Below are 20,659 nucleotides of genomic sequence, written 5' to 3' on the forward strand. Positions count from 1 at the left end.
CCACAGGCAAGTCCCACAAAGCTGAGGAATGTTATTCTGGAGGAAGTTGAGAGGGCTTGTTTTGAAGGAAAGTCCATTGGAGAAAAGCGGGAGCTCAGGGTGATGGTGTTTCTCCTTGGCTGATCTGCAGAGGTCGTGGATTTCTTGCAGGAGATGCAAAGTCCATCTTTTCCAGCTGGGGCCAGAAATTGTCGATCCTTTCCTGTTGAGGGCGCTACCGAGATGTGTAACGGACAGGTCTGCCTGTAACTGCTATTGGGTGATAGGGCTCCCCCTTCTGGACTCCCGATTCCATTTTAGTGAAGTTTCCCTTCATAGTTTTGACGGGAGCAGGGAGTTTCTTTGGAGGGAGGGAAGCAGCAAAGGGTGTGCAGACGAGCTGGGTGCTCCCGTGCACAGGCTGGGCTCTGCAGGACCGTGGGGACACCCCTCAGGATTGCCCCGCCAGGTGGAGACGCTGGGGCGTGTACCCGCCAACCCCCACCCCCATCCTGACCTCAGCACCCGGGCAAAGGCTCCGGACGGGGCCGCGGCTCCAGGCAGGTGCGGCCCAGACCTCTGCCTCACCTGCGGACTGACTCCCAGCCCGAGGCACGTGGGTGCAGCCCGGCCACTCGGAGACGTGACCTGGCGGGAGCTCGGGCCCCACGGGAGCTCTGGGGTTCCCGGAACAGCCCAGAGCTGCTGGGAGGCCTGCCGGGCCGCACAGAGCCCTCGGGCGAGGAGCCCCCTTCGCCGCCGCCGCCGCCGCCCCCGGTGCCCGCAGCGCGGTGCCCGCCACCCCCGGGCCTCCCCGGAGCAGCGCAAGGAGGTCCCCGGGGGGAAGCTCTAGACTGTCAACCGGGAGTTACCAGGAAAGCGGAATTTCAGCCTCCTGGATCTTACACTCTTAAGGGAAAGAGTGTGTTCCTTCTGGCTGCAATCCCAAAAGTTGTCTGGTTTTTATGACTCTAAATGAGCCGCGCATTTCCAGAGAATCTGTCCTTTGGCGGGGTCTGAGCTGGTGTCTCGGGCGCCACCTGGTGGCCGGAGGAGATCATTGCTGGTCCCGGGTGCTCGGTTACAGGGAGCGAGGCGCCAGAGCTCTCGCTGCATCCCGGGCCTCTCCAGCCTGTCCTCAAAAAAGGACTGAGTTAAGGTGCTGTGGAATTTTAGTCCAGGAATAGGAAAGTGGAGATAAGATGGTTAAATGAATCCTGTGAAGGGAGGAAAAGAGGGAAAGGGAAAGAGGGAAAGAGTCCTACAGCATCTCTTCATCTGCCTGTTAAGCCTGTTGGGTTTCTCATTGATTCGTAAACTTTGCTCACTTTTCCACTAGGCTTCCTTTCTCTTTCTGATTTGCACACCTTCTTGGTATGTCCTAGATCTTGGCTCCTGGTCAGTTACAAACGGTGCAAATACCTTCCCCCCAAACTTTCACATGAGGTCATTAGTCCACCTGGATTCCGCCTATGCGTGTTGTCGTGCTGGCTGGGGATCCAGTTTTATTTTCCTCCAAAGGTGAACCAGTGTCCCTGATAGCATCTGTTCAGTCATCCATCCTGTTCCTTCAATTTGTGGTGCCACCTTCCTCGTATAGTAAGTTCCTGTACATACATGGTTAGTCCCTGGGTAAATATAATTTAGATAAAACTGCCTAGTAAGTATAAATTAGGAAGCTGTAGCCACACTTCTACTGCTGGGCCTTTGAATCTGCTCTTCCCTCTACCCAGAATACCTCCCCATAGGCTTTACCTGGCCACTGTCTTGATCCTGTACTTCTCTGGTTCCCCACTGCTTCCTACAGCATCACCTCCCAGACTAGCTTCCTCATCCTCGCTTGATATGGCGTGTGCAGTTTTTTCTTCCCAGCACTAACTGGGAAGACATGACCTGTCAGTTATTGCCCATATTCTTGCGCATGTTGATTTGATCAATATCTTTCTCCTCAGGCAGATGAGTCTCCATGAGGACAGGGGCCATGTCTGTTTTCTCTGACCTCAGCACCTAGAACAACACCTCAGCACCTAGATCTGGTGCACAGCAGATGCTTGAAGCCTATTTGCTGAGTGCCAGAAAGCAAGGAAGGAATCAAGACAAGGAAGGGTCAGTGATCAGCAAGAGATTAATCATTAAATGAGAGAACGGATGGATGAATGGGGTTGTGAGATTAAGGGCATAAGGATTATAGGACCCAAAGCTGATAGAATTTCTGTCAGGAAGCAAAAGTATGTTCTCTTCTCCTGGCACCATCCCACCTTTGCTACTGTATCTCAATCAAATTAGTTCCAAGGAGACCTGGGCCTTCTCACACCCTCTTACCACTTCCCTCCTTTCCAGTGGCACCATGGTAATGTTCTAAGTTCCAGCCCCAACAGGAGAGCTGCCCTAGGGCCCATCAGCAAAGAGAAACAAGGGACTCCTTTGCCCCTACACCCTTGGCTGCTCCAGGCTACCGAGCACTACGACCATGCATCCACCATGTATCTTTCAGGTGTTGTTTGTCTACATAAATAGAGTGTGTAAATCTCCAGGGGCACATCTTTTCCACTTTTTCATCAGAATCTTAAAATCTTTGGCCCCAAAGATCCTTTATTTCTTTAAATTTAAACTCAGTTAATTAACATGTAATGTATTCGTAGTTTCAGAGGTAGAGTTCAGTGATTCATTAATCTTGTATAACACCCAGTGTCATTATATTGCATACCCTCCTTAATGTCCATCATCCAATTACCCTGTCCCCTCAATTCCCTTCCCTCTAGCAACCCTCAGTTTATTTCACATGAGTAAGAGTCCCTTATAGTTTGTCTCCCTCTCTGATTTTGTCTTGTTTTATTTTTCCCTCCCTTCTCATGATCTTCTGTTTTGTTTCTTAAATTCAACATATGATTGAGATCATATAATTGTCTTTCTCTGACTGACTTATTTCACTTAGCATGATACCCTCTAGTTCCATCCACATCGCTGCAAATGGCAAAATTTCATTCTTTTTGATGGCTGAGTAATATCCCATTGTGTATATACACCACATCTTGTTTATCCATTTATCTATCAATGGACATCTGGGCTCTTGACATAGTTTGACTATTGTGGACATGGCTGCTATAAACATTGGGGTGCAGGTGCCTCTTTGGATCACTATGTTTGTATCCTTTGGGTAAATACTGGGTAGTGCAATTGCTGGGTTATAGGGTAGCTCTATTTTCAACCCCCTAGATCTGTTAGCCCAAATACCCACTGATACTTGCGTAAGGATAGCAACAAAATACTATTAACAATAATAATAATAGTAAATAACACATACTCTTCCAGTGTGTCAAGCACAATGCAAAACTCTTTACTCAACCCTTTATGTAATCTTACCATGCACTTATATATATATATATATAAACAACATATATATTATATATTAGCATCCCTCTTTTTTTTTTAGATTTTATATATTTATTCATGAGACACACAGAGAGAGAGAGGCAGAGACACAGGCAGAGGGAGAAGGAGGCTCCATGCAGGGAGCCCGATGTGGGACTCCATCCCGGGTCCCCAGGATCAGGCCCTGGGCTGAAGGCGGCGCTAAACCGCTGAGCCACCCGGGCTGCCCATTAGTGTCCCTCTTTTACAGAGAACAAAAGTGAGTCCCCATAGCTTGTAAGCTGTAGAATAATTTTGCAGCCAGCACAACCTGGGCCAGAAATTCTACCCTTAGTCCCCACCCTAAAATGCTTGAACAACTTCTCTTTTCCAACAATGTTGGAAGGGGAGCTTCTGCTATAACCTGGATCCAACCTGGAGCTGCATACTTCCAGTGATGAGGAACTCACTCCCTTCCAACATTGTTCCACCTTTTGAGATTTGTGACTTTGAGAAATTTCCTCCTTAAAATGAGGTCTCTCTTTGATTCCTGTTGCCTGTTTTCATGTATATGATTGTTACTACCTCTTCTCGATAATACATGCCAGGGAAATCTTAGTGCTGTCTTGAAGCTTTAATAACTTCAAAAATACATACATTTGAAGGTTCAATTATTTCCATTTCCTTATCCACTTACTTTTATGAATTTTGAAGAAAGAGATGCATTTTAGGTTTTTGACTTTGAAAATGCCTTTATTCGGAAACTATTTAAGAAAATAACCTAATTCTTTTTGATTTTTAAATCAGTGTTTGACATCTTCAAAGGGACTGAGACAAAAAAATTAAAATTAAAAAATAGTATTGAAAATTTGCAAAACCATCCAAAATGCACAACAAATATAAATAATGAGCCCTTCAAATGATGTTTCTTGAAAATTTGTTAGATTTATCCTTCTGAGATTATTAAAGCCTTGGGAGATGCTATCTCTTGGTGCCAATCCCTTTCAGGGCTCAACGATTATTGCTGGATACCTACCACGTTCCCAGTTCTGCTGTGGGTGGTGGGATACAGCTGTGAGCCAGCCAACAGGTCACCTGTCCTCACACAGCTTAAAGGCTAAGAGAAGACACACATAATGAGCAAAGAAGCACAATAATATCAGATAATAATTGCTTCTATAATCAAAACAAAGCAAGGTGGTAGAGAATAACCAGGCTGAGGACACAAGTAGCAACTTGAGTTGTAGCAGGTTCTTTAGCCCGACACCTGGGCTTCTGCAGAGCTCCTTGGAGCAACCCCAGGTGGCGCCAGTTGGTATTGGCCTTACCTGCCTTCCTTGTTAGGTCAGAGCCCATAGATCTTTGCATTGAGCTTTGGAATGGGATCTCCTTTGTTCAACGATTCTGAAAAAGAGTTTGAAATCCATACTGTTGACCATCATCAAAATACCCTGAAATTTCTCTGCCAGCAATGAATTGACTCCACATATTTGGCCGATAAAGCTCAAAACATTTCAATGAGTTCATATATATTTTATCTGAGTTTTAAAATAAACCAGTGAGAATTGCACATTGGCACAATGATGGACGTATTTTCAGATCCTTCAGATCCTTAGGTCAGCAAGGATTCACTCCTCAGCCTGCAGATTAATATTCATGAGCACAAAAGGCAACACTGAGGTTTGTGGGCAGATGCAGCATTTGCCCGCGTGGGAGTGTAAATTGGCCTTTTGTAACGTGAGAAGGGGGTAGAAATAATTTAGCTCAAATCCCTGGGCCTTACAGCTCTTAGAGAAGGAAGTCATGGAATCCCCATTGGTCATTAGTGTAGTGATCAGACCTGCATGGTGGGAGGATAGAAATGTTTGTTGTGAGCACTGCGTTTCCCCAGGCCTTTGAATCACACCAGCGGAGGAGAGCATTTTACATCTGTAAAGATGGTAAAGACACAGAGTCCTAGCCCCCTGGGCTTCCTTCTCTCCCTTTGTGTCTTACTTTTACTCTCTTGCCTTCCCTTTTTCTCTCTTTTTATGTCTCTGTCTTTCCCTGTCTCTCTCTCTCTCTCTCTCTCCCTCTCCCTCTCCCCCTCTCTCTCTCTGTCTCTCTCTCTGTCTCTCTCTGTGTAGCTCCTAAAGCATCCAGGGACAGAGGAGAGAGAAAACCCTTGGGTCACCCTGAGCCTCTGTCTTGGCGACAAATGGTGCAGTGGCTTGCAAAAATGAATACTGTCCTCATTCAGTTAATGTATGCCTCATTCCTCCTGAGCTTAACAAGATTAAAGGAATGTCGGGCGCCTGGCCCCAGAATATGAATGAGAGCCTTGCTTCCAGTCTGTGGCTGCCCCTGCCTCCTTGGACGCTGAAGCAGTCAGATTAATGCACACTGGCTCTGATGTTCTGTGCAGCATAAAGAAAGCCAGGGAGGGCAGGAAGAGGAAGGAGGCAGAGAGACAAAAGCAGCAAAGTGAGAGGGCAAAGGGCGGGGCTGGATGCACCACACCGGCTGGATGAGGAAACACAGTGTTGCCATCAGTGGGCACAAGGGACAGTCCAGGCCTACTCCAGCAGGGTTGAATTTCTCTCACCTTCCAGTCGAAGTGAACTATTCAATTCAGGTCATCTGCACCCTAGACAAGTTCAAGACCATTTGAGTGTCCTTCTTGCAGGCAAGTGAATACCAGCTTCCCTGCTCACAAAGTGGGCACACTTCTTGCCAAAAGAAGCTGCACTATTTGGTTTACTCTGTGATCTGTTGAGCACTGTTGTTGAGTACATTTTTAAAATAAAAAAAAAATACAGGGAGGACAAAAGCAAAATGTGAGGTTTTAACTTCTTATCCCTTATAAAATGAACCATAAAGCTTATCTTCCAAGGGCACTTGGGTGGCTCAGTCAGTTAAACATCTGCTTTCAGCTCAGGTCATCATCCCAGGGTCCTGGCATAAAGCCCCGCATTGGGCTCCCTGCTGTGCAAGGAACCTGCTTCCCTCTCTTCCTCTGCCTGCTGCTCCCCCTGCTTGTGCTCTCTCTCTCTTTGTCAAATAAATAAAATATTTTCAAAAAACCACAAAAAACAAAATTTAGCTTCCAGAAAGTTCAAACTAAAGATTATGCACATTCTTTTCGAGCTTCTCCCCAAGAGAAAGGATACTGATTATTGGACATTAGTCAGCAAGAATGGTGACCTGATTTATGGGTAGAGAAAACCCATAAGTGGAAAACCTTGCATGTTACTATTTGTTCTTCTGGACCTGTCATTTCTGTGAGGAGGGGGGGCGGGGAAATCAACTAAAGTCATGATACTATGCATCTATTCACCAAATATTTATCAAGCTTAAAATAATGCTGATAACGTAGGACACAAGAAAAGAACAAAAGGGACACATGCTCTGTAATCAGAGATTTTGCTGTCTAGTGATGAATGTGTTGACCAAGAAGAACTATAAAGCCACCAAAAGCATTTATTTGGGTCTTAAGGATTGCAATCAGGGAGACACAGAGTGTCTCCAAAGTGTGCTCCAAACTGCAAGCCAGGAGTGTGGGTTTGTACAGGCAAAATCCTATAACTTGTTTTGAAAGAATTAGTATTGGTACTGACAGAGTTCAAGGGAGTATCTAAGGCTGGCTCTTCAGCTAACAAATGCTACTTTATCTCGGTTTCAGTCCAGAGTAAAAGGATGTTTTCCAGGAGGTGGTTAAGGTGCAATCAGCAAGTCATAATTGATAAGTCAAAAGTCCATGGTGTTCCAAAGATTGAAATAGGAGATGCACAGAGGCCTTGTTTCCTCAGTGTCCTCCCCACCTATTCTGGATGCCTCTCTTAGCAATGCTTACTTTGGGTTGTGATCTCCTTCCACCAAAGAAACTTCACAAATAAGCAATTATACCAGAAGGCTGAAAGGGTGGTGTTGGAAGGCGTGGGGATGGAGGGTGCGGGGGAATTGGATCCAGAAAGACTGCTGGGGAAATGCCTACTGTACACATAGGTTAATCAGAAGAAGGATGAGCATTGGGAGAATTGTATGCAAACATAAGGGGTGGGCTCCGGACACTGAGGAGGAAGCAGACCCTTAGAGAGAAGACAGTTTCATGTCAATTTGACAAGTCCTGCAAGAACCTGTCTTATCCTTATTTAAGTGGACTTGCATGCTGTGTCAGAGAGTGATGCTCAGGTCATAATGTCCCTTGACCACGGTAAATAGAGTTAAGAGGTGCCAGGATCCAGGTTTTGACTGTGTAGAGCCCAGTCTCCTCGCTTCATAACTCCCGTGGAAAGAAAGACTTAGGCCAGCTTTTCTAACATTCTAGGCTCTTACCCACGAAAGAGAACTAGCATTCCAAGCAGAGAACAATACAGCCCCAAACAGCAATGTCTGGAGGATAGTAATAGAGGGACAAAGTGCCCATCCCATTGGCTGCTGCTGCATTAACTCTGGAGACACTTGTCACGGACACTCAGAGGGTGATGTGAACTATGGGTGCCCTCAAGTGTGCCCCTGCTGCGTCCCTGTGTACAGTTCAGGTTTACTCACAACAAGGACTGCGGGACCCGGTTCTTTCTTACTATCCCAGCAAGAAGTTACTCCTACAAGTTGTTGGAATAGCACAGACTTGACATAGGTGACGTAGGGGAGAAGGGGAGGGCGGGGGGCTGTATCATAAACTCCATTACTAATACATTTCAGAATGACCCATTCAACATTTCTGTCCTTCCCAAAGCCCCTTCCAGCTGCCAGGCAACCTGGAGTCCTCTTTTCCTGATTCTGCCGGCCTTTGCATTCCTGCCCCTTTCTTTGCCCCCTAATCTCCATGGTTTATTATTAAATATTTAAATCAATTGCATCCCCCCCTACTGTCCTGACAGTGGGTTTATTTCTCCAGCAACACGGCTTCCCTGCATCTGTCAACACCCAGTCACTGAAAGCTGAGCTTCCGCTCAGAAACAGACGTATCAGGGAATCTCTTCAACAAAGGTGGTCTCTCCCCATTAGAAATGCTAGTAAAGTTGGTGGGGGGAACAATTTCTTCAAAGGGGTGCATAACGTAAGGTGTGCGAGGAGGCCAAAAAGGACGGAGTGGCACAGTCTGTGTTCCTCCTTCATCCTCTGAGGCTGCAGCCCACACGTATCCTGAGGTTGGACTCGAGATTCCACAGTGTCCCCCGGGACACCCGGGTGGCAGACCCTCCACCACACCCAAGACCCGAGCCCTCATCATCACCCCCCACACACACCTGCCCTGTGGCCAGTGCACTGAGCCACCAAAGTGTCTCCTGCCCACACGGGTCCACAGGTATCCGGATGCTGGACCAGCCATTCATGACGGACATCATCGAGGCCTCGTCCATCAGCCACATGCCTCAGCTGATCGACATCTACAGTGCCAGCTGGGGCCCAACAGACAACGGGAAGACGGTGGACGGGCCCCGCGAGCTCACACTCCAGGCCATGGCCGACGGCGTCAACAAGGTAAGGCCTTTCCTGCGACCACCAGGCCCAGATCCAGTGGGGTGGGGCGGGGGTTACCGGGGGTGGGAGGCATCCAGGGAAGGTGATGAGAATGAAGCAAGGGGCAGGGAAGGAGGCAGAGGTGGGGCTGTTACCCTGTGCATTAGCTCAGGGCCTCCGAGAGATGGACCCCCAAGCAGGCTTAGCAGTGCAGATTTATTGCAGGGGGCTCCCTTAAAGGGTAAAGAGGAGAGGGCAAGAGGTGCCTTCGGACGGTGATGCCAGCCTGGCCCATGCAAAGGAGTGGGGAGGAAGGAGGGTCTCCCTGGGGGCCTGTGCTGGCATTGCCACTGTGCCACATGTCAGCTGGGAGCACCCCCCAGGCAGTAGGGTCTGAGTACAGTAGGGTGGGGGGTCCAGAGACAGCAGCAGGGTTGCAGCTACCCTGTGCTCTCATGGCAGGAGTGTGAGCCACGATTTTCTAGGCTGCCCATCCCTGATATTAGCCCAGAAATGGATGGGGCCAAGTAAAAGAGACCAAGGCAGAGTGTCCAAAGGGAGGCCAGCTGGGTCATCAGCCCATGTAAAGAAAGAAGTACCCTCCCTACAGTCTCAGGGCAGAGGTCATCTCTGACAAGACATGAGCCAGGCCCCGTGATCAGAGCCTTCTGAGTTCAGGTCCCACAGGGCACTCAATGTCTGGGTGTATCCGCAAATGACTTGACCTCCCTATGCCACTGTTTTTTGCCTGTAAGATGGTGATAATCAGATTTCTCCTGGGATCATTGTAAGGTGTAAATGACATAAATAGGCCAGTGTTGGGCCCTGGGAAGTTCTGTGGGAAGATGTGGTGTTTACCTAGGTCATTATGGACACAACCAATCTCCCCAAAACTTTGTGGCATAAAGCACAGTGTTTTAGTAGGCTTGTAGGCTGTGTGGGTGAAGAACTCAGGGCAGAGTGGCGATGGCTGGTCTCAGCTCCCAAGAGTCCTGGGCCTCAGATGGAAGGCTCCAGACTTGAATTGCCAAACTGTTGTGTCTTCGAGTGCTTTTACGATTGCCTAACTACTCACCATTGGTGCCACAACACCAACCGCCCAGAGTAGTTAGTCATTTTGTCTTATTTCGTCTTGTCTTCAAGTGATAGTGATGCCCTTTCCATCAGGGCATCAGCCATAGACATGGGAATCACAGGTCCCAAGATTACAATGGTGTGTAGAGTAAGAATAACCAGATCCTAAGTAAGGGAAAGACAAGTATGTGAGGTTTAGTAAACGGACCTTTGGAAGCACATTTTAGGAATTTTTAGAAAGTTTGCTTCTTGGATTTTAACCAATTTCAAATGGATGAAATGGTTATAGCCATATTTGGATATATAAACTAGCACTGTTATAAATGAGCTGCAAAATACATCTGTTCTGTTTATGTTTGAGTTATTTACAGTCTGTGTGAAATATACATGAACTTACTACTTACACATTTATATCACTAAAGTAGGTATGTGTACGAAACACCCCAAACTCAACAGCTTAGAAAAATAAAAATATTGAAGAAAGAGTGGACAACTGGAAGCTGTTTTTTTTGTTGTTGTTATTTTAAAGTGTTACAAAATGCTAACATTGTGTTTTGTTTTATTTACTGCTTTCACTGTTAAATCCCACAACTTACTCATCTTATAACTGGAAGCTTATACCCTTTGACCTACGCATGGCATCCCCAATCCTCTTCACCCCTCAGCCCCCACCCCTCTCAGTTTCTATGAGTCTGACTCTTTTTTAAAGTCCACATATAAGTGATAGCATACCATGAAGTATTTGTCTTTCTTTGGCTTATTTCACTTACCATAATGCCCTCTAGGTCCATCCATATTGCCATAAATAGCAGGATTTCCTTCTTTTTATGGCTGAATATTCTATTGTGTGTGGTGGCAGGGAGGTATATGTATATATGTATACCTTTATGCATTCATGCGTTGCTGGGACACTTCAGTTGTTTCCATGTCTTGGCTACTGTGAATAATGCTGCAGTGAACATGGGGGTGCAGATATCTCAAGAAGATAATTTCATTTCCTTCCGATTATCCCAGAAGTGGGATTTGGGAGTCATAGTAGTTCTGTTTCTAATTTTTTAAGGAACCCCCATACTGTTTTCCACAGTGGCTGCACCAATTTGCATTCCCACCAACAATGTGTGGGGGTTCGTCTTTCTCCACGTTTTCACCAACACTTAGCTTTTTGATACTAGTGGAGGCAACTTTTTCTACACATTTCCTGAGGTCAGAAAACATGTGTTTTCCACACCAGCTATCCTTAAAAACTGGCCTAGCACTTAAAAACATGGTAGATCAGCTGTTCAATATGTAGTTGTGAAATTAATACGTGAATGAAATTTGATGGGTGACACTGGGTGTTATTATATGTTGGCAAATCAGACTTCAATTTAAAAAAAAGAAATTTAATGGTTGAAAGATTAAAAGTCTCATAAAAATCTGTAACTGTAGTGAATATCAGTGATGCCCACCTTCTTCTCCTTTATCAAGCTTCAGGTGGGGGGTGGGGAACTCTCAGGTGCTGATGACTCCCTTCCCTGGAGAACTGCCCTGGCTGATGGGAGACTTTCATCAGATGGTTATGCCCACACACACACTCGGGGGACAGCCTACAACAAATGCCTGAGTTGGGGGTGGAAGAGGCCAGCCTGCTTGCCCCAAGTAGGGACCACTCTGAGCTATAATTTATGCTCCAGAACCCCCAGTGAATCAGGCCAAGGCTTGACTTTACTTGAGAACATATTGTTTTGGGATTCCTTCCACTCCCTCGTTGACTGATGTCCCCTGAGTGCTCATCCTCGACACATCTGCTGGGCCCAAGTCCCTAACTTGGACTCTGCTTCTAGTGAACCTACTCTAAGTAAGACATTAGCCCACTGAGGTTCACTCTTTCCCTTGGCTGCCAGGAAGCTCAGAACTAAGTTTGTGCCTAACAATGTAGGGGTTTGGGGGCTGAATTTTCTGCTATCTCATTTTCTCCCCTCTCTTCACCAACCATGGCCTCTAAAATCAGTCCTTAGCTTTTGTTCCCATGTCCTTTTTTGTATTCCTATTGAATCCAAATCTCTGAATACTAGGAAGTATAAAATTTGTAAAAGAAATTCATAAAATCAGTTTTGTCTGATTCAGTTAAATTTAGGGATAAGAAATTTAACTTTGGGATCCTCAAATTGTTTCTTACTTCCACAATGCCTAGTCTTCATGGATTAAACCATCTCATTGGACAAAAATTGACAGAGTCTAGGTCTTAAACAATAGTAAAGAGTAAGTCAAACAAACTGCCACCTCTTAGGGGCTCCTGGGTGGCTCAGTCCACTAAGCATCTGCCTTTGGCTCAGGTCATGATCCCAGGGTCCTGGGATCAAGCCCTGTGTTGGGCTCCCTGGTCAGCAGGGAGTATCCTTCTCCCTTTCCCTCTACCTGCCACCCCTCTTGCTTGTGCTTGCTTGCTCTCTCTCTCTCTCTCTCTCTCTCTCTCTATCTCTGTCAAATAAATAATACAATCTTAAAATAATAACGTACCATCCCTCAGAGCAGGTATCAGCCAACCTTGGCCCACAGGCCAGACCCAATGTACTAGCTATATTGCAAATAAAATTTTCTTAGAACACAGCCAGGTTGATCCAGGCCTTTGTGTCTTTGCAACCATGATTTCTCTTCCAGTCATGGTTGTCATGGTCTCCACATGCAGGGAGGCACCTGGAGTGAGTGATGATGGAATCATCACTCAGAACCACAGGCTCTTCTGCTAGCCTGTTCCCATCTCCACATAGCTTCACTAGACAGCCAGTGTTTCATGAAAGGGGGAGGCCTCTGTTGCAGGGTTTTGTTTTTTTTTAAATTGGCATGAACAAGTTAGAGAGCTGAGCTTGACAGTTGGGAGACCCAAGTTCTCACCTCAATCCTGTCCCCTGTTGACCTTCGGACTAGTCACTTGGTTTCTCCATGCCTTACTTTCTTCTTCGTTAAAATAGTCCACATCAGTGGTTCTCAAAGTGTGGCCACTGGCCCACCTGCAAGTTGGTGAGAAATTCAGACCCTCAGCCCCACCCACCAACCCGCCTGATGTATCAGAGCTGCGTTTTAACAAGGTCACACTCAAGTTTGAGAGGTGCCACACTAAATGATTCTAGAATATGTATCTCATAATCCTAAGATACTAAGACCACAGAACAATGTGGTTTTAAAAATCCCCCAGTGACTAGAAAAGGTCAGTAGAAGTGACTCATTTTCTGAAAGTAATGGCACTGCACATCCCCAACCAGGTGTTAACCACTGAAGGCATTGATGACTAAGCCAGATACTCTGGTTTGTCTCTGAGCTGTAGGAACAGAAGCCCAGGTAGCTTAACTGATGGGATTTCTTGTAGGGATGCATGAGGAGGGGCAAGGGCAATGGGATGGATTCAGGCAGGATCTCATACAGGCTGGGACCAGACAAATATTCTGCATTGAACATGGCTGCAGGACTGGCCACTGAGTGTGTGGAGATCCCCATGGGATCTGACAGGACTGGGGGCGTGGGGAGGGGTAGGAGGTAGTGGTACCACATTTCAGTGCCTCAACCCTTAAGAGTTTTTGAGATGAAACATTTGACACACAAACAGCTTGTTTGCTTATTGGCAAACAGCCACTGTGTGGCTGGAGAGAAATGGTTGCACATCCAAGCCCAAGACCAGGTGACAAGTACCCTGGGGAACACTTGGCAGATGTCTTCCTTCCCCAGCAGACATAGATTTCCACTCAGAAGGGTTTTTGACTCCCAACACCAAAAGAGAGACATATAGGTGACATCTGCCCTCTGTCTGAATTTACAAGGCACATGACATTCAATGCAGCACATTCCCGAGTGGCTCCTGTCATTTTCCATGGACTTCTGAACTGTTCCCCCCATCTAAAGTCTGGGTATTTCTCTCTCTTCCATCTGTAGCCTCCCCTGCTGCAACTAGAAAGGCCCTTTCAAGTGTGATTGTTCTGGAAAGCATGCCAACTGTGCCAAAACTTAAAGAGAAAAATTGTTATGACTTGTCTTTAGATGACAGCATGTAAATATTTTAGAAAGTGAAGTGAGTATGATGAAAAATACATGATTTCTCATTCGACTTTCCCCCAAGCTGTGGGAATGGTTCTTTTCTTGTTTCAAGGTGACATTTTTTTTTTAGACAGAATCATAGAGTCTCGTGCATGATGATGTATTATACTTGAGCAAAGATCTCCTCTCAGTTATCTGATCAGCTCTAAAGGAAAGTCCACTTTGGAAAGGTAGTCTCCACCTAAACGAAGGAGTCAGATAATTACCTAGTACACAAGGGTAGGTCTTAAGCTTGTCTTTGAATTTTAGCATCATACTAAGTCAGTTTTGTTTGGCCAACACAGCAATGATAAAGGAAAAGGAGGCTGAGGGACCTTTTGGGGCATGTGCTGTTTTCCCCAAACCCCATCACTCCTAATTGACTTCTATTTCGCACACAAATATCACCTACCTGGCTCCTTGCAGATTTGAGTTTGCATTTCCTCTACTTTTTCAGTGAATACTTAAGGGAACCAGCAGGAAGCAGAGAAGAAAAGAGGGAAGGAATCTTTTTTCCCTTTGTTTTTTCCTCTTTATAGTCTACTGCTGACCTCAACCCTTAATTGTAAAATTAAGGTAATTAATTAAATTATTTAATTGTAATAAAAACAATGTTTTTATTATACAATAAAAACATTGTTCACATTTTTATATGGAAAGTAGGTGACAGTCATAGACCACTGAATTGTGAGATATCCAATAACTGATTTCTTTCTTAGTTTGGGATCCTGTAAAATCCTTGTCCTGAGACAAGGATTAAGTTCAGGCATTTGCTTTAGGAGGGAATACCAGTAGTGAAAGGGGCCAGTGAAGGGGGTGCGTTATCAAGCCAGCTACCACTGTGAACAACTAGAGCTTAATCCCACTGGGAAACTGGAAAACTATACAGAACACGCACTGGAGTTATCCCTGCTGGTAGCAAGGGAGCTGGGGTAGAAGTCAGTGTCTACGGAAATGCCGCAGCACTTCCCCAGGGGCAGGCGTGCAGAACAGACTCCTGGGAGAAACCCCTTCTACAAAGAGAGGACTGTGGTGGCATTTGGAAATCCCCAGCACATGGAAGGTCCAAGGGATGTGGGCTTGCACCCACTTCCACCTGCTACAATCTCCAGAGTGCAGTTTGAAGAAACCCAGTCTTAGGCTTAGGGTCCTCACTGGCTGGCTCATAAAGGACCAGTATTTGTTGGTCAGAAAGATGCAGCTGTTGCAGAGATTAATGGAGTAACAGAGCCCAGAAGTTGCAGGACCACAGCATCTCATGTTGCCCTGACAACCAGAAGAGAGAAATCAGGCAACAATAGAGGGCCTTGAAAGTGACAGTTGATTCATGAACTTCTTTCCACGTCTTGAGAAAGTGCAGCTACCCAGGGCAACCCTGGTATGTCTGTGGCTGGCTCTGATGGCTATACCCCAACCTCTTATTAATCATGGCTTGGGGATGCTACTGGAAGGAATATCTCAGGAATATTTAAAGACAAGGCTACAGAAAAATCCTCGGAGGCACAGGTGAGACAGAGCATTGATTGTTTATCAGGCAGTCCCTGGGGGACTGAGAAGGGCAGAGGCACAGATCCCAGATCTTTGGGCTGGAATGTACTAAAGAAAGATCACTCGCAAAACAGTGGCCTCAAAGGCACCATGTGGGCAAGAGTGGTGGAGGGCTGACAGGGAGAGAGTGATGAATTGGGTATTGGTGAAGCGAAGCCCTGGTACAGCCTGCTGAAATTTAACCGGAGCAGTGGGTCTGATCCAGTTGCAGTAAGTGCCGGGGCCTCTGGCAGGCAGTGGATGCCTCCTGCCAAGGAGCTCTCAGGAACACCCCATGAGCCCTGACTTATGCTCTGAAACCAAGCAGAGGTTCACAATGGAGCAGGAGCTACCAAAGTGTAGATTCTGCGATCCAGTCTCTGAAACAATTATTGCAGTTACAGTCCCTCCTTTCACTTGTAATAAAGAAATTGGTGACTTTGGGGTGATCCCTCTTAAGTGCTGGCCAGCCTTAGGTGGGATGGCCAACCATCTTGGTTTCCCATTGTGAGCACTGACAGTCCACCTCCAAGGAATTCCCCAGTCCCAGGCAAACTTTGACACTTGGCTGCTCGCCCTGTGGCCTAACTGGCAGTGGTGACTTACCCAAACCCCATGAAAATCCCAATCAGTTTAAGGGATTGACATGAATGAAAACCCTTCACCAACTACCATAATATCAGAAAGGCTAGTCATGGTGTGTTTGGATCCTGCTAGAAATGAGACAGGATTGCATAAGAGTCTTTCCTCCAACGTGTATACACAGCAAAACGGGTAGCAATTAGAGGCAACTATAGTAGGTGCCACTAAATGTGGTTTGCCTTCAGTGAAGGATTTAAACAGAAGCCAAGGGCAACAGTACCATCCTCTGTGTGGCTTTTCTGGAGATCGGGACACCCCCAGCATGCTCTTGAACTCCTGTGGAACTTGATGGGGACACGAGGCAGATGCTGTGATCCTGGCGACTGGGCTGCATTGGCACAGCTGCAGCGCACAGCTCCAGCCAGCTGTGGCGTCCTGCCCACCAGCCAGCCAGCTTCTCACTGCTCCTCTGCTTGAGGCCCTGCAAGGCACCACGGGAGTGTGCTCCCCAGTGTGCGCCGGGCCCCAGACTGTGAGGAATTGATGCCCCAGGAGCAACCTCCCAGCTGCATCGTCCTGGTGGGATGTTCACAGGGGTTCTCCAGAGGGACCAACCCCAGCTCCCACAGGGGAAACCTGCTCATCAGCTCACACTTGATTGGCTTTTCATGTTCTCCTGTCCCTAACGTATGCTTCCTGAGATCAGCTCTCCCCAAATTACCTACTGCTCCCTGGTCCTTGTCTCAGCAACTGGTTTTAAAGGAACATAGACTGGGACCAGCCCCTTTCTCCCGTAGGCAGAGCGATTAGCTCTCTGAAAGTAAGCCTAGCTCCTTATAGGAGGATCCATTCACCTGCTGTCCCCATTTAAGGAGCTTTGTGAACTCCCCACCACTTCCAACACTGAGTGCAGAAAAGAATAGCAGTGACAAATAATGAAAATATTAAATAACTGTATCAAAATATAATTCAATCACTGGAATTGTGACAGAGAGGGACTTTCTAAGCATAAAAGCAAAGGGAAAATATTTACCAAAACTGAGTAATAAATATTACTACATAAAATCTTTCAAAATTTTTGCGAGTCTGGTCATTGTTAAAGCTCAGCAATGGACTCATGGGGATTCATTATAGTATTCACTTCACTTTTATTGTGCTTAACATTATTCAGATTAAAAGGTTTTTATTCATCCTTAAAAATAAAAAGCAATTCAGTAGGTGGATAAGTTGTCAAGAGTAAGAATACACATTTCAGGAAAAATGAAAACAGCAGCTGCTCTAATATTATACAGATGGCTACTTGAAAATTCCAGGGACTGCACTACACAGAGACTTTTTTTTAAGTCAAATCTGATATAACACAGATGGCAGCCAAGGTGATGAACTGTATCAGTTAGGAGAGGCTATGTTATGCCATGATAACAAAAAGCCCCCCAAAGTTCAGAAGCTTCAAACCACAAAAGTTTATATCTCTTTCAGCTGCACCTCACCTGGTCAGTAGGGAGCTCTGCTTGTCACAGTCTCTCAGAGAACATAGCTTATATCTGGGACATTGCTAGTCCTTGTGCAGATGGGGGGGGGGGTGTTCTGCAGCATCTGTCACTGACTAGTAAATGGTTCAGCCTAGAAATCACACTATGTATCAGCCACTCCCACTTAAAATTCATTGATTAAAATGGTTTGTGAGACCCCACCCAACCATGAAGGGATCATGGACCCAAACTGTGGACAGCTAGAAATATGACACATAGCACCAGTGACCACCACAGTGAGCCCAGAAAAACGCTAAGTGACTGAAAAGGTAACCAGTCACCTAGTGAGGACAACACAAATGTCAAAGGTGTTTGTGAGTAGTTTGAGTGAAATTGTGCAGAAAGGCAATATTTGTAAATCAATACATTGTTTTATGTGGTAGTTAAAATATGTATTTGCAAAAAATAATAGATTTATGCAATGTAATGGGAAATCTTCTGCAAGTCAAAATGCAATATATAAAAGAAAAGATTGGGTAAATATATATGTAATACAAATGACAGGAATTTGGCTAAGTTCCTTAATTTAGAAAGAGCTCTAACAAATCAATAAAAAAGATGAAAGAAAAACATAGGCAAAGGATATTATCTTTGGGGCTTGGGGCTTTGCTGGGCTGTTCATAAAGCAACAAAACAAATGAGCAATAAGGATGCAAAAGGATCAACTCAACTGGTCATGGAAAAATATATAACGCAAAATAACAAGGTCCCATTTTGGCCCACTAAATTGGCAAGCTAGTTTTTTAAATGTATGATTCTAAACCTTGACCCACAGAGGCTGATTGTGGAATTCTTACACGCTACTGGTAAAAAAATAAATTATTAACAAGCTTTGAGCAGTAGTATAGCAATATGGATCAAGAATCTTCAAAGATTCATTCCTTTTGCTCTAAATTCCCCATTTTAGAAATTCTGCCTGGAGCGCCTGAGTGGCTCAGTTAGTTGATTCTTGGGATCATGAGATTGAGACCCGCATCAGGCTCCACACTCAGTGCCTCTCCCCCTCCCTCCCCATTATGTCCCTCCTTCCGCTCATACTTGCTCTCTCTCTCAAATAAATAAATAAATAAACAAACAAACAAATAAATAAATAAATAAAATCTTCAAAACAAAACAAAAAAAAAGAAATTCTGCTTAAGGAAATAAACAGAAATACAAAGACATATTTTAAAATGATGTTCATCACAGAACTTTAAAACTTAGAAACAGCCTTCCACATATGTCTAAGAAAAGGAGTAAATAAATTATGTAATGGCTATTTAATAAGACTAATAAAAATTATAGTGTAGAGGAATATTTAATTACATCAGGAAATGTTAATAATATAATAGTGAAAATACATTTGAAGCAGGGCCACAAAAGTGGGTATATTTTATGATCCTAATTTCATTCTTAAACCTGTCTTTATACTCTGCATTTATATATTAAACTGGCAGGAACCCACAACATATCACCAGGGATTTTCTATTCATGGAATATTATCAAGGATTTTTATTTTCCTCTTCAGGGTCTAGATTTCAATTATTCTACAATAAATACGATTTTTGCAATAAAAAATGCAATAAATTTTTTTAAAAGTATGTCAATGTATTAAGATGTCAGGATGAGTGGAGAATAAAAAATTAGTATAACCGAGTGTTTAGGAAGAGGCAAGCTATTGTCTCCCTAGTATCTCCAGGGAGGTAATACCAGTGGATCAGGGCCCAGTCTGGTCATTCACCCAGATCACTATGCTTTGATCAGCAGGAAGAACTCACTTGGGCTCCATACTTCTCAAAGTGGGATTCTCATCTCCTGTCACCAGCAGGTGACATGCTGGGTGGGGGCACACAGAGCCACATCACCAGTGTCTAGCCAGAGCTTTACTATAGCTGACAGTAAGCAATTTGTGACATTATTTTTATATTATGGACAAAATACAAAATCTACATGAACTTTTAAGAAATTAGCAGTGAGGGGGTAATGTCAGCATCATGGCAGTGTGAATCATTTCCTTTGTTTCTCCCCTTAATTTACAAGTAGGGAATCCATAACCCAGTAGGAGTTCTTTGCACAGCACACCAGGACTCCAGAAAGAAAGAATCCTACATCTGTGTATCTGAAGGTGGGTGGATTGGACCTTGTGGCTGAGGCAAAAACAAGAGAGATGCAGCAGAACCGGGGGAACAGCAGCAGTGGTGCCTGTAACCCCAGCAACCCTGGCAGTGGCTGTGGCTCCAGAGACAGTGGTATCCCCAGTAACCCTGGGCAGCAGCAGCAGCACCTATGATCCCAGCACACCTGGCCAGTGCACCAGCAACCTTGGCAACCTCAGCACTGGTGATGACACCTGTGCCCATGCCCAAGTAACTCTGACAGTCTCAATGACCCCTCCAGAAGAGCAGGTGGAGGGTGGAACGTGTGTGTTCCCAATACAGCCATAAAGTGCTTAAAAAAGAGGAAACAAAACAAAACAGCAGGTGCTATGTTGCCACCTGCTGGAAAACAAAAGAATGGCCTCTAAATCCCAACCTGTTGAATTGTTAAACTCAAAGTAAACAAAATTTACCTATATAACAAAGATATTCAGTACTTCAAAGGCACCAGCAGAGGTACACGTCAAACACCACGAAAAATCACAGTAATACGGTATCACCAAAAGACAATGATGGTCTCCTAGCAACCAGTCTCCAAGTCACCAATTAGGAGCTAACTGATAGAGAACTCAAAGTAGCTGTTATGAAGAAACTCAGCAATCTCCAAGAAGACTCAGAAAAGCAATTTAATGAGCTCAGGAATAAAATTAATGAACTGAAGGAGTGCTTGGCCAAAAAGATTGAAATTCCAGAGGTGAAGAAATCAGCACATAAGATGAAGAATGCATTAAAAAGTATAGGAGACAGAGCAGATCAGACGGAAAAGAGAATAGGCGAGCTAGAAAATAGAAATCTAGAAATGATTCAGGTGGAAGAAAGAGAACTAAGATTTTTAAGAAGCAAAGAAACCCTGCAAGAGCTATCAGACTCCACTAGGCGGACCAACATAAAAATAATGGGTACACCAGGAGAGAAGGAGAGGGGGGCAGAGGATTATTTAAAGAAACAATAGCTGAAAGCTTCCCAAACCTAAGGAAAGAACCAGAC

At 45.1% G+C, this 20,659-nt stretch overlaps 1 protein-coding gene across 1 annotated transcript in view; it reads left to right on the forward strand.

Annotated features, from left to right (window-relative positions):
* The window catches only part of PCSK2 (proprotein convertase subtilisin/kexin type 2), a 250,780-nt gene that overhangs the window by 199,793 nt on the left and 30,328 nt on the right, over window positions 1–20,659 (forward strand). Inside the window, exon 8 of the mRNA XM_026002379.2 lies at window positions 8,621–8,796. Coding sequence (XP_025858164.1) covers window positions 8,621–8,796 — 176 coding nt within the window. The remainder of the gene's footprint in view (window positions 1–8,620; window positions 8,797–20,659) is intronic.

This window comes from Vulpes vulpes, chromosome 14, assembly GCF_048418805.1.
Source record: "Vulpes vulpes isolate BD-2025 chromosome 14, VulVul3, whole genome shotgun sequence".
NCBI lineage: Eukaryota > Metazoa > Chordata > Mammalia > Carnivora > Canidae > Vulpes > Vulpes vulpes.